This window comes from Lepus europaeus, chromosome 7 (assembly GCF_033115175.1).
Source record: "Lepus europaeus isolate LE1 chromosome 7, mLepTim1.pri, whole genome shotgun sequence".
Lineage (NCBI taxonomy): Eukaryota > Metazoa > Chordata > Mammalia > Lagomorpha > Leporidae > Lepus > Lepus europaeus.
Window position 1 is genome coordinate 65,860,602 of NC_084833.1, and position 14,182 is coordinate 65,874,783.

A 14,182-nucleotide genomic window follows, 5' to 3' on the forward strand; every position below is an offset into this window, starting at 1 on the left:
CTGTGACTGGGGCCCAGGGGAGCCTCCCTGCTCCCTGGAACTTGCTCAGAGCTCGGGCAGCCGGATGCTCCGATGACCTAGTTGGCAGCTGTGTCCTCGTTTGGCTGAAAACAGGAATTTCTGCCTGGCTGGGGGTCTTGGCCAGGTGAGCAAACTCCCCTGTTTGCCAGGAAAGGAGGTCAGGGCCCTGGTGGGCTCCGGGCTAGAGTAGAGGCCTCAGAGCCTGGGCCGAGCTCAGCCTGTGCAACTGCCTTGCCCCTCGGCCCTCATGGACCCCACCCCGAGGAACAGGCATTTCACATTGTCCTTAGAGAGCGTAAGCCCTGAGCCCTGAGCAGGAATGTGAGGTGAGAGGTCAAGGTCAGAGAAGCAGGTGGGAGGAATCTCGGGCAGGCAGAGCTGCCCACACTAGGGCCAGCAGGTGCGGAAGAGGTGGGCTGGGGCAAGGGCTGGCACCTGCAGTGGCGGCAGAGTGCGCTCTGGGGTGCTGAGAAGAGCACCCAGAGGACAAGGGTATGTGTGGGCTGCAGAACAGTGTGGGGAGGCCGGGGCCGGTGGCTCTGCCTGGGGTCTCTCGCCGCCTCTCAGTGCTCCCTTTCTCCCCCCATTCTCACCCCAGGTGAGGCAGCTCCGGCCCCTCCCACAGACCCCTGCCTCTTACCCTTCAGCTCCACCCAGCCGCCACGTGCAGCTGGGCCTGCAGCCCCACTGCCCACATTCTGCTGCCCCAGTAGGCCCTTAGCCCTCGGGCTTGGGGTTGGACACTCGGGAGGCGTGCAATGGGCACCACAGCAGTACCATGCAGTGATGGCGTGCGCATGGGGCCACAGAGACCTAGGCCCCCCCTCGGAGACCTCAGCGGGGCAGCGTGGCTGGGGTGAGGACAGGAGGGCAGGGGCACTGCCAGGGGCTTCTGCCTGTGACCAGCAGAGGGAAGGGGGTGTAGCTTAGGATCCTCCCACGATTTTGGAGGCGGGCAGGACTTGAGTCTGGCTGGTGTCTGAGAGGAAGATGTGACCAGAGAGGGAGCGAATGAGAGAGGAGGGATGAGGCGGGGAGGGGACAGTGCCTCTGGGCAGGGGTGAGAGGACGGGCATGGAGAAGGAGGGGGCAGCAGCAGGTGGGCATGGGCAGGGCTGGGATGAGGGTGGGGAGTGAGTGTGAGGGACAGCAGGGTGGCGGGGCGGTGATGGTGGCTGAAGCCCCAAAGGTCCAGGGCCTCAGAGCCCTCAGGATTTGCCACCAGGCTGGAAAGACCACAGGGGAAGTTGAGGCCCCCGGACGCAGTGATGCTCTGTGCACGGGGGATTGGCAGGCTGCAGTTTCTGCAAAATTACTTTTTAATATATTCACGCGCGTGTGATACAAAGAGCTGGTCCCCAGGCTGCACTGGGGCCCGGCCCCTGGGGCTGACAGCAGCACCGTGTAGTGTTTTCAAGATCAGACACCGGGGCCGACACCGTGGCCTCCAAGCCTGAGGGTAGTGTTGCCCGGTAGCACCCATGAGCGTGGCTCCCACCGAGATGGTGGCTACACCGACTGCCCCAGGCTGGGGCTGGGATGCCAGGCTCTGCCCATGATCTGTCTGAATCCGTGACCCTGGGCCTCTGTTTCCACATCTGTAAAACATTTTTATTCCCTCCCACGTCACCGAGTGCCCGTCCTGGACCCACGCAAGGGCCAAGCACGGGCTAGAGGATGGTGGTGGTGACAGCGTGGTTCCTGGTTGGGCCTGGGGCTTTCTTCTCAGGCGGCTCCTGATTCCACAGTAAGAAGCACAGGGGATTGTCTGCATGGATTTTTCTAGTCCCTTTTCAAGGAGGAAAAACAAACCCTGCATGATGAGGAACAGAGCGTGGAGCCAGCGGTACCAGATGTGACCCCGGGGAGAGGACAGTCCCACCCCCAGCTGCCTTTCCCACAGCCTCTGCGCCGACTTGTGCAGCGCTGAGCATTCCCCACTCTTGGGCCTCAGTTTCCTGCTCTGTGCAATGGGGAGGTTGGGCGGATGAGTCTCAGACTCCAGACCAAGCTCAATGGAGAGGGGAAATGAGAGCAAGCCAGAGCAGGAGGGGTAAGGAAGAGCCCACACTAGCCTGCAAGGGAGGGAAAAGGGGGAAACTGAGGCAGTGAAGGAGGACAGGGCCTACAGCTGCCCAGGAGAGAGGGGAGCACAGGTGCTCAGCCCTGTCTGGGTAACATGGGGCCACTTCTTGTGCCCCCACCCCGGCAGTCGGCAGCCCCTGCAGCGGCAGAGACAGAGGGAGGGACCCGAGTCTCAGCTCCACAGGGCTGAGCTGTGGGCCACGGAGACTTTTGGAGCCTTTGCTTCCTCTCCTGGGAAATGAGAATAAAATACCCAGACCTCTGCAGCTGGCAGGCACAAGGCTGGGATTTGCATCTATGGTTTCCAAGGCGGGTGTGAAACAGCAGCAGCCAGCAGCCAGCGTGGGGCCTGGATGGAGACGGGGCCTGGCAGCCGCTGGGGTTCAGGAGAGTGGGGACCATGGGGGCCGCAGGAGAGTGTGGGGGTGGGGGCAGGGCTTGTCAACAGCAGGAAGCAGAATGGCGCAGGGCTGGGCCACAGCCCCAGGGTGGAGGGGCGGGGACCACCTCTTAATCAGACCCTGTGGGAGCTGCTGCAGCCCGGCCTCCCAGCGCTGGATCCAACACAGACTCCCGTGGCTCTTCCGGTCACAAGGTCTTCATTTTCCAGGGGCTGAGAGTCATTATCAGAAGATGTGACAGGCAGTCCGCTTGGAAACATCTCAGACACATCCTCCTGGGCACGGGCCTCCCTTGCCTGGGCAACGGCCAGGGCAGAGGGCCACATGGCCCCGGCCGTGGCTGCAGAGCCCTGACCACGCCGTGTGGTCACCGCACCGCCGTGTCTCCCACCAGGCTGGGGGAGCCTGGAGGACACAGATGTGTTTCACCAGCGTCCTCGTGCCTGGATGCGTGCCTGGGAGTGGGAGGACACAGATGCTCGCTGAAGGTGTGCTCATCAGCTGGGTCGGCTTTATTCTGCATCACCCCGACACCGCCCACCTTCTGGCTGCCGAAGCTGGACGCACGTGCAGCGGCGGCCGTGGGTCACCTGCTGATACAGCAGGTTGCAGAGAAGGCAGCCCCACGCTGGGGTTTAGCGGCCAGGGTCCTTGGACCTCGGCTCCCTTTGTGACCGCGAATCAGCCTCCCTCTCCTCTGCCCCCCACGCGCCCCGGTTGGCCTGGGTCTCCCGGCTTCCCTAGGCTTTGTACTGCTGGTTAAACCTCTGCCGGCGGACGCAGCAGCAGGTGGCCAGCGTGGTGAGGACGATGGCCAAGAGCAGCGTGAAGGTGAGGATGATGATGAGGTTGACGTTCTTGAGCCCTCCCTTCTCGCAGTCCTCAGGCCGCACGTGGCTCAGGGACACCTCCTCCTGGGAGCCAAAGCGGCAGATCAGGCCCTGTGTGGCGTCCACATCCACGCGGCCCTGGTGCAGCTGGGCGGCGAGCCAGCCGTTGCCACAGCAGCTGAGCGGGTTGCCCTGCAGGTAGAGGCGCCGCAGGCTGGGCTCCAGGCCGCCCATGGCGCTGCCCGGCAGCAGGCTGAAGCTGTTGTTGCGCAGGTCCAGCACCTCCAGTGACACGGCCTGCGTCCAGGCGGGCAGGTGGCTGAGGCGGTTCCCGGCCAGGTTGAGCCGCTTAAGGCAGCTGAAACAGGGCAGGTCCACCTGCAGGACGGCCAGCCCGTTGCCCTGCAGCGCCAGGACCTCCAGGGAGGCCTCCAGGCCTGCCAGGGCCCCCGTGACCACCTCCAGCCCTGGGTTGGCGGACAGGTCGAGCTCCGTCAGCGGGGTGCGGAGGAAGGCCCCCGCCCTGAGCGTCCCCATCTTGTTGTCCACCAGGTTGAGGACTCGGAGGGAGGAGATGCCGGAGAAGGCCACGCAGCCCGGGGTCGCGGGCTCGGCCGGGCCCCCACAGGGGCTCACGCGGTTCCCCTGCAGGTTGAGCCTCTGCAGGCTGGCCAGGCCGGCAAAGGTGTACGGGGGCAGGCTCCGCAGGGCGTTGTCCTGCAGCAGCAGCGTCCGCAGGGAGCCCAGGGCTCTGGCGCCCAGCTCCAGCGCCTCCAGCGCGTTGTGACTGAGATCCAGGAGCACCAGGAGAGGCAGGGAGCCCGCGTGCCCGGCCTCGAAGGCCCGCAGGCAGTTGCGGCTGAGGTTCAGGAAGCGCAGGGAGGCCAGGTGCTCCAGAAAGCCGCCGGGCAGCAGCTCGATCTCGTTGTAGCTCAGATCCAAGGTCAAGAGCTGGGAGAGGGGCTGGCTGCTGGCGTTCCAGCCGGGGCTCCCCAGGGGCCAGGCCGGCCAGCCCTGGGAAGGCGCGGGGCCGGCCTCGCCACCCTGGGGCGGCCCCGCAGGGAGCCGGATGAGGTTGTTGGACATGTTCAGGTACAGGAGTTTCGGGAGCGCGGCCAGGTCGGGGAGCTGGAGCAGGCGGTTCTCGTGCAGGTCCAGCCAGGTGAGCTGGTACTCTGCGGGGGGCTCCGGGGCCGTCTGGAAGGCCTCGATGCTGTTGCAGCTCAGGTCGAGCACCTGCAGCTGCGGCAGGCTGAAGTCGGAGATGCAGGTGAGGGAGTTCCTGGAGAGGTTGAGGTGGGCCAGGCGGGGCAGGGCCTCGAAAGCGCCGTCCTCGATGTCCATCAGCACGTTGCTGTGCAGGTCCAGGTGCTCCAGTGCGGGCAGGCCCCGGAAGGTGCGGCGGCCCAGGCGCGTGAGGCTGTTCTCGGCCAGCGAGAGGCTGTGCAGGTGGGGCGCCTCGCCCAGCAGCTGCTCCAGCAGGCCGCTGTACAGGCTATTCCCGGACAGGTCCAGGGAGGTCACGTGCGGCAGGGGGCTCAGGCTGCCGGCGCTCAGTGCGGTGCCCGCCGCCAGGCGGTTATGAGCCAGGTTGAGGTGCTCCAGCTGGGGCAGGGCCTGGAAGACTCCTGGCTGCAGAAAGCTGATCTCGTTGGCGCTCAGGTCCAGGTGACGGAGCGACGTATAGAAGCCCAGGGGCGAGGCCAGGACACTCCGCAGCTGGTTCCCAGACAGGTCGAGGGACTCGATGTCGGCCAGGAGCATGGCGGGGACCTGCAGCAGGCCCAGGCCCTTGCACAAGGCCTCTTTGCCCACCTGGGGAGGGAGAGCAGCTGGCGTTAACAGGTGCAGTAGGGGTGCACCCTTCTCCAGGGAGACATTCTGCCCTTCCCAGGCTCTGGCCTTTCCCCTGGCACTGTGCAGGGCACAGGGAAGGCTTGACGAGTTTTGGGTGGAGCGATGACAGACAGGCATAAGGACAGTGAGCTAACAGACAGCGACCCTGATTATTAGCCCAGGTTCCGGGACATGGAGCCACATAGCACCCAGAGTGACACGGAGCCAGGGAGCAGCCACGCCGAGCCGGGCCCCAGGGCTCTGGGTTCCACATCCGGGTCCCCTGTGCAGGTCCATACAGTTACCATGCTCATGTTACACTGAAAAGCATGCTGGGAGAATGTCTCCAAAAGCGAAAACCAATTTGCTCTCCTGTCATCAGTTCTCATTTCAGTCTCCCTCCGTCGGGTCTTACGCAAGCCATCAGCCCGTGAGGCAGGAGCCTGGAGCGAGCTCTGCAGATGCCGCCCCTCCTGTCCAAGGCCTGGCTTCCCACAGCCTGGCCCAGCAGCAGCCCCTGGCGGGGAGGAAGGGGCACAGAGGGGGGGATGGCCAGGGTCCCAACATGCACTCTCGGGTAACATGGCAGTAAGCTTGCTGTGTGACCTCCATCAAGTCACGGGACCACTCTGGGTCCCTCAGCAGTGAGTAATTCAGCGCCCACTCAGCACTTTACAGCCGACTTTCAGGCCTGGGGTCTCACTGGAGCCACACAACAGACAACCCACCACTCAGGGAGGGTCACGGGGACTCCAGCTGGCGAGGAGTAGACCAGGATTTGAACCCAGGTCTTTAACAACCAAAGGCCTCACTCTTGTCTTTCAACAGAGCGTTGACTTCTGGGCCAGAAGCTTTGTGCAGAGGCGGCTGGCTCTCCCTTCTAGCCCAGCAACCCTGGCCTCTCCCAGCAGAGCCCCTCGCTCAGGCCTGCTCCTGCCCCGTCCCAGCATCTCCCTACCAATGCCCACGCATGGCCTAAAGCTCCGCCCTGAGCCTGCAGCGCCTCCCAAGGCCCCCCAGGGCAGTGACCAGGATGCTTGGCGGGCATTTATGGCTATCTGCGACCCTGCTGAGCTGTCCCTTCCCCTCCTACCTCACTCCACACACGTGACCATGGCCGACCACTGCTACCTCTGGGCCTCCCCCACCCATGCTGCTTACACCACACCTACCTGATGTGGGGGAGACTCTTCACCCTGAGCCCCGGGGTCTCCTCTACCAGGGAACCCTACCTGACTGCTTCCTCTCCCATGGCTTTGTCTCAGTGAAGTGTGGCCGTGTGGGGGGACCTGCTGGACACCGAGACCACCCCGAACAGAACCGGCTTGGTTGGTGTGGCTGCCTGGGACCTGGCCCACAGGAGGCAGTCAGTAATTCTTTTAATGAGTAAGGAAAGGCCTGCGACACCGAGCCAACCACCTGGCTGACAGGAAAGAAAAGCTGACCTGCTGTCTTCAGCCTGGAGTCTAAGACCATCAGGGCAAGGAGTCTGGCTGCCCACTTCCCGGATGGGGAGACTGAGGCCCGAAGAGGCACTGACGCGAGCGAGGTCACAGTGAGCCCGTAGCTGAGCCGGCAGGGAAGGAGCCAAAGCCAGCTGCTCCTCACCTGGCCCAGTTCTGTCCTGTGAGGATGAGGATGGAGCTGCCCGGCTGAGCCTTTGTGTGACTCCACCCAGCGTGGTGACAGGCCCTTCCCTCTCCCGGGGAGGCCCCTGCCGCTGGGCGCCCACCCGGCCACCACGCCCACCCTTGCTCCTCCCTCCCTTGTCACTGCCTTGCTGGGGCCACCAAGCAAAGCCTCCTCATCGCTACCCCCAGCCCCCCGCCCCGGGCCCCCTGGCTTGGAGAAGAGACAACACAAAGGAGGTAGCAGCTGCTCCTGTCGCCAGGCACCAGCTCTGTGCCCAGTGCACAGGTCCCGACCTCATCCCACTGTCACCGCACGCCCTAGGAAACTGAGGCTGGAAGTGGGGACAAGGCTGCCGGAGTCAAAGGGTCCAGGGCTCAGAACTCCTCTTCCCACTGGGCAAGGCGAGTCCTGCCTCCCGGGCCCTCGGCTGCTCAGCACCCAGGCTGATTGATACCTTCTGCCCAGCAAACAGCCCCAGGCACTGCCGGCAGAGCAGCCACAGGGCAGGGTGCCCCACATGCACACCCACACCCCACTTCACCTCGGGACAGACACAGGAGCCCTGGAGCGTAGCTCTTGAGCTGGTCCAGCCCAGGGCCCGAGACTTGCTGGCTCTGACTGCCACGTGTGTTCTCTGCCATGCTCTCCCATCCATTGTCTCGCCTCCGGGACACCATAGTGCACCCAGCCTGTCCCCACTCTGAGTCTGAGTCTCCCCCAGGTGGAGGGCGCACCTGTGTTTGGTGACACCTGGGGCCTCCTCTGCCCATTCCTCTAGGGTCTGAGAATCCCCGAGGGCCTCTGAGGAACAGGAAGGGTGACGGCCACAGGGGGACAGCTCAAGCTCTAAGCCGTCGGCCACTCTGTGCCCAGGGCCTGTCCTCCCCCCAGCCCAGGCTTCAGCCTTGACCTCTGTGACTGTGCAGCCTGACCCTTAGACCTGGGGAGCCTCTCCCCTTTACCCACAGCCTCACAGCAACTTTAGGACCAGTCTCCTTGGCTCGGGGCAGGAACAAGGAACAGAAGTGAATCAAATCTGGTCCCCGCCCTACAGAAGTTCTTGGTCTGGCAGGTGACACAAGCGGAACCTGTCACCGACACCCCATGTGCACAGCGGGCTGTGTGGACATAGAGGGAAGCCGAAGGACTGTAGGAACCCAGAAGAGGGCGCCAACTCTGGGAAGGGCCAGAGAGGCTTCCTGGAGGAGGCAGCATTTGACCTAGGTAGTAATGGGCAAGAAGCATCCCAGCTAGGGAACCCAGCTAGGGAAGGGGATTTGTCCCAGGAGGAACCAGTCCAGAGGAGCCCCTCCCAGCTGGCACACCTCACATTTCCCTGACATTGACACATCCTGGATCCCCGGTGGGGCCAACTGCCCTACAGAGACAGCATCGGGGGTCCTGTGTTCTGAGCTGAGTGACCTTGGACAAGCCACCTACCCTCTCTAAACTGCAGTTTCCTCCTCCAGGATGGAAAGGTATTTAAACATTCCACTAGGTGCTCACTCAACACAGGGGACACGCCCCTTCCTCCTCTAACTCATCCCAGCTCCGGCCTCCGGGGCTGCTGCAGGAGGACAGCGAGGCCAGGGCCCCGGGAGGCCTCTTCCCCGCCCAGGCACAGCAGAGCATCTTACCATCTTACAGGGCACCTTGAGTCGGTGCTGGGAGGTGGCCAGGGCTGGGCTCAGCACGGTCAGCAGCAGCAGCATCTGGGGGCTCATGGCTCTGTGCAGGACAGGGAGGAAGGGGACACGGTCAGTCCACTGGCTCCCTCCCATGGCCACCCCTACCACTCCACCCTTTCCGTACCTGCCCCTGGGAACCCTGGACTGGAGTAAGGGTGCTCGGAGAGGGGCAGGGGGCAATGGCCCCTCTCGAAGGGCTTCCAACCCTGGGCCTGGGTGTGCAACCACACTCAGGGAAAACAAGTCTTACAGTGCAGCATGGCTTGGCCACATGTGGGTTTTTAAGAGACAGCATCTGGTGGAAGACAGCCTGGAGGCGGTGTCCCGGAGGCAGAGGGACCCTGCGGGCTGCGCTGGGCCACTCTCAGGGTGGGGCCAGCCGGAGGTGGGGAGGCGGGCTCTGACTCCACTTCCTCCCTGGCCATAAGCAGTTCCCCCATGCCAGCCCCTCAGGCTCTCTCTGCCCCTGCCTCCCTCCCCACTCTGTTTTGCCCATTTCTTTTGATTCTCCGATTCTCCGGCCCTTGCCATTGTTCAAGGGGAGGGCCACGGCCTTGACCGGAAGCCGGCCAGGAGGCCAGCCCTGCCCCAGCCCCGCTCCTGCTGGCTTCCCCAGGAGCAGCCGGGCCCCGCACTTTCACTGAGGCCACCGGCTGTGCAGGGGTCACACAGGGCTGCTGGGCTGGCCCTTTGTTGCTGACAGCCAGGGCTGGCATGGAAGGGGAGGCAGAGGCCCCCGCGGGGTGAATCCCAGGGCTGCTGGGGCCCCCTCGCCCCCTCACTGAAGCCCTGAGCAAGCGCCAGGGCTACACCAAGCAGCCCATGCATTTCTTTCAGGCGTTCATGCATTCAATCAGCTTTCCCTGCCTGCCTTATCTCTGGCTCCGTGCTGGGACTGGGGACACACAAGATTGCACAGAGGTGACCAGAACCTGTACAGAGCGGGTTACCAAGGAGGGACCCCCAAAGTCCTCCTAGAGGGAGCATGGGGCTCAGGGTCCCAAGGACAGCTCTCCCCTCTACTGACTTGCCCTGTGACCCTGTACAAGTGACTTTGCTACACCAGACCCAGCGCCGGCCATAGCAGGCCGCGTTGAGGACCAAATGAGATGGCGTCCTTACGCACTGGGCACTGCTCTCCTCGCTCTCACAACAGCTCTGTGGCCAGTTCCACGGTCACCACTCTGTTCCTCAGAAGGGGAAACTGAGGTTCAGAAAGCCCAAGCCACCCAAGAGGTGCCCAAGGTCACCTGGCTAGCCAGTGGCAGGCCACGCCAGTGTGACCCCTGGCTCTGCGCCCTTAACCTTGGCCTCTCCAGGCAGGTGCTCCGTGAACGAGCGCTGAGTTAGGATTCCGTGAGCCGCGTCAGAAGACAGGACATTGGCAGGGCCTTTGAGGGCTGCGACTTGGACTGCTGAACCCTCTAGTGGCAATGAACATGGCTGTTCTGGGGCTCTTTCCTGCTGGAACGTGCAAGGGATGTTGCCAAGTCTTTCCAGCCGCAGCCACACCCCCGGGCTCCCTGCTCCAGGCCCCAGGCCCTGCCACCACCACGGTGCTCCTCTCGCCTGCAGGGGGACTGCTCTGTCCAAGGCAGAGGCTCCTGGACCTGGCCAGCCCTGCTCCCCAGCCTCCTCTCTCACTATCCCCTCTCCCTCTGTTTCGAGGTCACCTCCTTCCAGAAGCCTCTTTGGTTCCCCGAGTCTGGGCCACGGCCCGGAGCTTTCCACACCTCTGAGCTTCCGGTGGGCACAGCACCATGCACTTCAGGGCTCGCCCCGCTCCCCCAGAATATACCCAGGCAGATGCATGCTGTCCTCTGAGAGACCACTCTCACAGCATGGGCCAGCCGAGGGAGGACAGTGTGGGTGACATGGTGACAGCAGCCCTCCGCGACCTTCCCTCCCCTCCCTGCCACACGCCTGCTTCCATCTATGGGTGTGACCCTGGGTCTGCCCAGCTCCCTCCTCCATCCCTGGCCCCGGGACTTGAGGGTGGCAGGAGCAGCCCCAGTCACTTCTTCCCCATTTCCACCTGACCCCTTATTCAAAGCAGCCAGGGGGATATTTGAAAGTCACTTAGACGACTCTGCAGCTGGGAGAGCTCCAGTCGGGGCCAGGCTTCACCCAGTCTCCTCTCTGGCTCCATCTACCATTTCCCTTCCCCACCAAACCCCAGACTCGGCCAAGGTCACTGCTGCCTCGGCACTCGCCCTGCCATTCCCCTCGCTGGCAGTGCCAGTCCCCCACCCCTCGCAGCCATCACTTCCTAAGCACTTATTCAGATGGGAAGGGGACAGGGCTCACCCAAGATTCAGTCAACAGGTAGTCGAGTGGGGCTGGGCTCCACAGTGGCCGACTTAGTGGCGAGTGCGAGGGAAGGGCAAGGTCAGGTTCAGCTCCGAGCCTGGAGAGCCCTGTCTCCTCCTTCCCTGCCACATCCCAGGCAGCCCCGAGGCAGGCACCTGCACACCCAGAAGGGCCTCGCAGCACACGGAGACTCCACTCTGGGGAGTGCCCGAGGGCCCAGGTCACTGGAACCCAGGCTCACCGGGAAGCTCCACCACTCTGCCCCACTGGCCGCTCCAGCCACAGTGACGGCAGACGGAGAGTGGCCAGGAAGGTGTCCAGGCGGACGATGAGCTACAGGGTTGAGCATCCCAGGTGAGGCACGTAGAGGAGGGAGGCCCCGGGGGAGAAAGTGAGGCAGCTCACTGCTGACTCAGAAAAGAGCCAGAGGATATGCTAGAGAGAGAGAGAGAGAGAGAGAGAGAGAGAGAGAGAGAGAGAGAAATGTGTGTGTGTGTGAGAGAGAGAGAGAGCGGGAGGGAGGGAGGAGGGGGGGGGAGAGAGAGAGAGAATGTGTGTGTGTGTGAGAGAGAGAGAGGGGACACTGGCAATGCCCGCAGTCACAAGCCCACCCTACTACATAAGGATGTCACCCTGCTAAGCACCGGAGTTCTATCATCTCATTTAACTCTCACAACCACCCAAGGAGGTGACGGCTGTGCTTCCCACTTCACAGCTGAGAAGAGGGAGGCTCAGAAAGCTGGGGGGACTGGCCCCCAGGGCTTCCAGCTCCCAGTGGTTTCACCCAGGTATGCAGGACCCCAAGGCTGTGCTTTCTCCAGCCCCCTAGAGAACCGTGCCCATTCTGCCCCGGGAGACGTGACTTACCCAAAATCACCCAGGCAGCCAGCGGGTGATCAGGATCAGAACCCGGGCCAGGCCCGGCGCTCCCGGTCTGACCCCGGCCAAGACCCCCCACACAGACGCACAGCCGCCGCCTACTCACAGAGCCGGTCTGGGCTTCTCCCCTGCCCCGGGTCAGACTGAGTGGCTGAGGAGGGTCCCTGGAGGGCCGCAGTGAATCAGCGAGGCCAGCCCTCTCTGGAGACGTGTGTGTCCCACGGGGATCAGACCTTAACCCAAAGGAATGCGGCCGCCACGGCAGAATTCCAGGCGGCCAGGGGCGGGGTGGGGGTCCCTCCCTCCTCCGCTCCCACTCCCCCCCCCCCATCCCCGCACCTCGCGGCTGCAGACAGACGCGCGCGCGCGCGCCCAGGGGTGTTGGGACGAGCCCCGGCGGCGGGCAGTAGAGACTGCAGGAGACCTGGATTCAAACGCCAGCGCGGTGTTTCTGAGCCTCCTACCTCGGCTTACCCAGCTGTCAAATGGGCACGCCGACCTCAGCCCCGGGCGGGAAAGACCCGCCGCGACAGCCGCCCCGAGGCGTCCTGGGGGCCGAGGGAGGGTCAAGTCCGGCTCGGCGCGCGCCGCGGGGGCGACGGGAGGGTGAGGGCCCCGGCCCCGGGCCCGCCGGCGAGCGGCGCGGGACAGCGCTCCGTGGGACCCCCGGCGGCTCCTACCTGGCTCAGCGCGGCCGGCGCTCCGCTCGCGGGCCGCCCCGGCGCATCGTGCGCACACCTGCCCCGGTCCTGCCCGGCCCGGCGCCAGGCCCCGGGTCCCGGCCCGAGGAGGCGCTCGGCAGCTCCGCTGCCCCAAGGGAGCCGACCCGCGATGGGGCGGCCCCGGCGCCCATTTAAAGCCCGCTCGCGCCGGCCCGCCCCCGCCCCCTCGGCGGCGCCGCGCGGTCCTAGCGCCCTGCGGCCGCCCGGGGACCCGCGAGCCCCCGCGGCGTCGGCGTCGGGAGGCCGGGGCGTCTGCTCTGAGTTGGAAGCCCGCGGGGAAGACGAGGCGAGCGCCAGCGGGGAGCGGGGTCGCCAGCACGCGCCGAAGGGGCGAGGCGAGGCCGGCGTCGGCAACCGCACGTGCGGTCCCCAGCCCCGAGGGCTTGGGGGCTTGGTGGCTCTGGGAGCCGCAGGTCCGCGAAGGAAATCCGGCCTGGCCGCGATCTTCCAGCTGTCGGCGCCGATGCTCTTCGCCCGGGGCAAGCGGGAAGGCCGGCGGGGGGGACGCGGAAGGAAGTGACCCGCACTGCGGCGCGGCCTGGCGGCCACTCTACCAACTAAACGAGCTGTAGCGCCCGCGCCCGTCCTCCTCTATCAGCTCTTGGACCGTCAACGTCCGCAGCTTTGCGGCTTGAAAGCCAAGTGCGTGAGACAGCGGGGACCTGCTTTGCAGCTGCGGAAACTGAGCCTTAGCAAGGCTAAATGGCAACCCCACCGTCGCGCAGCTGGTAGGCGCTGGCGCTCGGGCGCCCGCTGTCCAGTTGGGGCACCATCGCGCCCGGTGGCTTAGCTGCTGTCCAGCTGCTGGACCAGGGCCTTGGCGCCAGAGGTCGTGGGCATCTGGCCCTTACCACATCCCTGTCCTCTGCTCTGCTAGGTGGCCGCTCCTCCAGGCCCTGGTCCAAGCAGAGGAGACTCCTCTTCCACAGTGCGTCTCTTCCCTGCCGGCCACTAGCCCTGAGAGTGGGGCTGAAGCTGGGCGATGTGGACTATGTAGGCTTCCCTGGAGCCTACATAGCTGTCACCTCTTTTTTTTTTTTTTTTTCTGACAGGCAGAGTGGACAGTGAGAGAGAGAGACAGAGAGAAAGATCTTCCTTTGCCGTTGGTTCACCCTCCAATGGCCGCCGCGGCCGGCGCACCGCACTGATCCGAAGCCAGGAGCCAGGTGCTTCTCCTGGTCTCCCATGCGGGTGCAGGGCCCAAGGACTTGTGCCATCCTCCACTGCACTCCCGGGCCACAGCAGAGAGCTGGCCTGGAAGAGGGGCAACCGGGACAGAATCCAGCGCCCCGACTGGGACTAGAACCCTGGGTGCCGGCGCCGCAGGCGGAGGATTAGCCTAGTGAGCCATGGTGCCAGCCTGTCACCTCTTCTTGCTCCTGTCCAGTCCTCAGGGGTAGACCTGTGTAGATGGGACTCATGTCAACCCAAGAGAGGCCAGCGAGTGGCTCCGGGGGCTGAGTTGGCTTCAGAAGAGACCTGGGATGGCTCCCTAACCTGGGCCTGGGCTGCATGTGGGGGAAGCGTGGGAGATGGTGTGGGGACCCCTACAAGGCCAAGGAGGAGGCTCCAACCCTCCCCCACCCCACCCCAGCCAGTGAGGCTGCAGATCTGTGCTCGTAGGACTCTGGGCTGGCACTCTGGTCTAGTGGAACATCAGTGTCCCTGCCCATCAAGTGGCGAAAACGTAGCTACACCTTGGGGAAGGGATCCAGGCTGGGGCCCGCAGCCAGAGGGTGCTGGGTGACTCTGGCTGTTTATTGCGCTGTGATTGGCGG

General features: G+C 64.4%; 1 protein-coding gene across 2 annotated transcripts; it reads right to left on the reverse strand.

Annotated features, from left to right (window-relative positions):
* Window positions 1-1,356: 1,356 nt before the first annotated feature.
* Window positions 1,357-12,414, reverse strand: LRRC32 (leucine rich repeat containing 32). 2 transcript variants are annotated; one of them, XM_062198267.1, is made up of 3 exons: window positions 12,363-12,414; window positions 8,443-8,533; window positions 1,357-5,152 (listed from the first exon to the last, which is right to left on the reverse strand). In XM_062198267.1, the coding sequence occupies exons 2-3, from the start codon at window positions 8,527-8,529 to the stop codon at window positions 3,248-3,250; spliced, it is 1,992 nt and encodes a 663-aa protein (XP_062054251.1). In that variant the 5' UTR covers window positions 8,530-8,533; window positions 12,363-12,414; the 3' UTR covers window positions 1,357-3,247. The 2 variants fall into 2 exon arrangements, with proteins under 2 accessions (XP_062054251.1, XP_062054249.1); XM_062198265.1 differs by lacking the exon at window positions 12,363-12,414 and adding an exon at window positions 9,744-9,789.
* Window positions 12,415-14,182: the final 1,768 nt, after the last annotated feature.

What these genes read in the sequence shown, in the direction of transcription:
- LRRC32 (XM_062198267.1), bottom strand. Translation starts at nt 8,529, where the DNA reads ATGAGCCCCCAGATGCTGCTGCTGCTGACCGTGCTGAGCCCAGCCCTG. An exon ending in TCAAGGTGCCCTGTAAGATG is followed by an intron (nt 5,153 to 8,442) that starts GTAAGATGCTCT and finishes CTCCCTCCCCAG; the next exon opens with GTGGGCAAAGAGGCCTTGTG.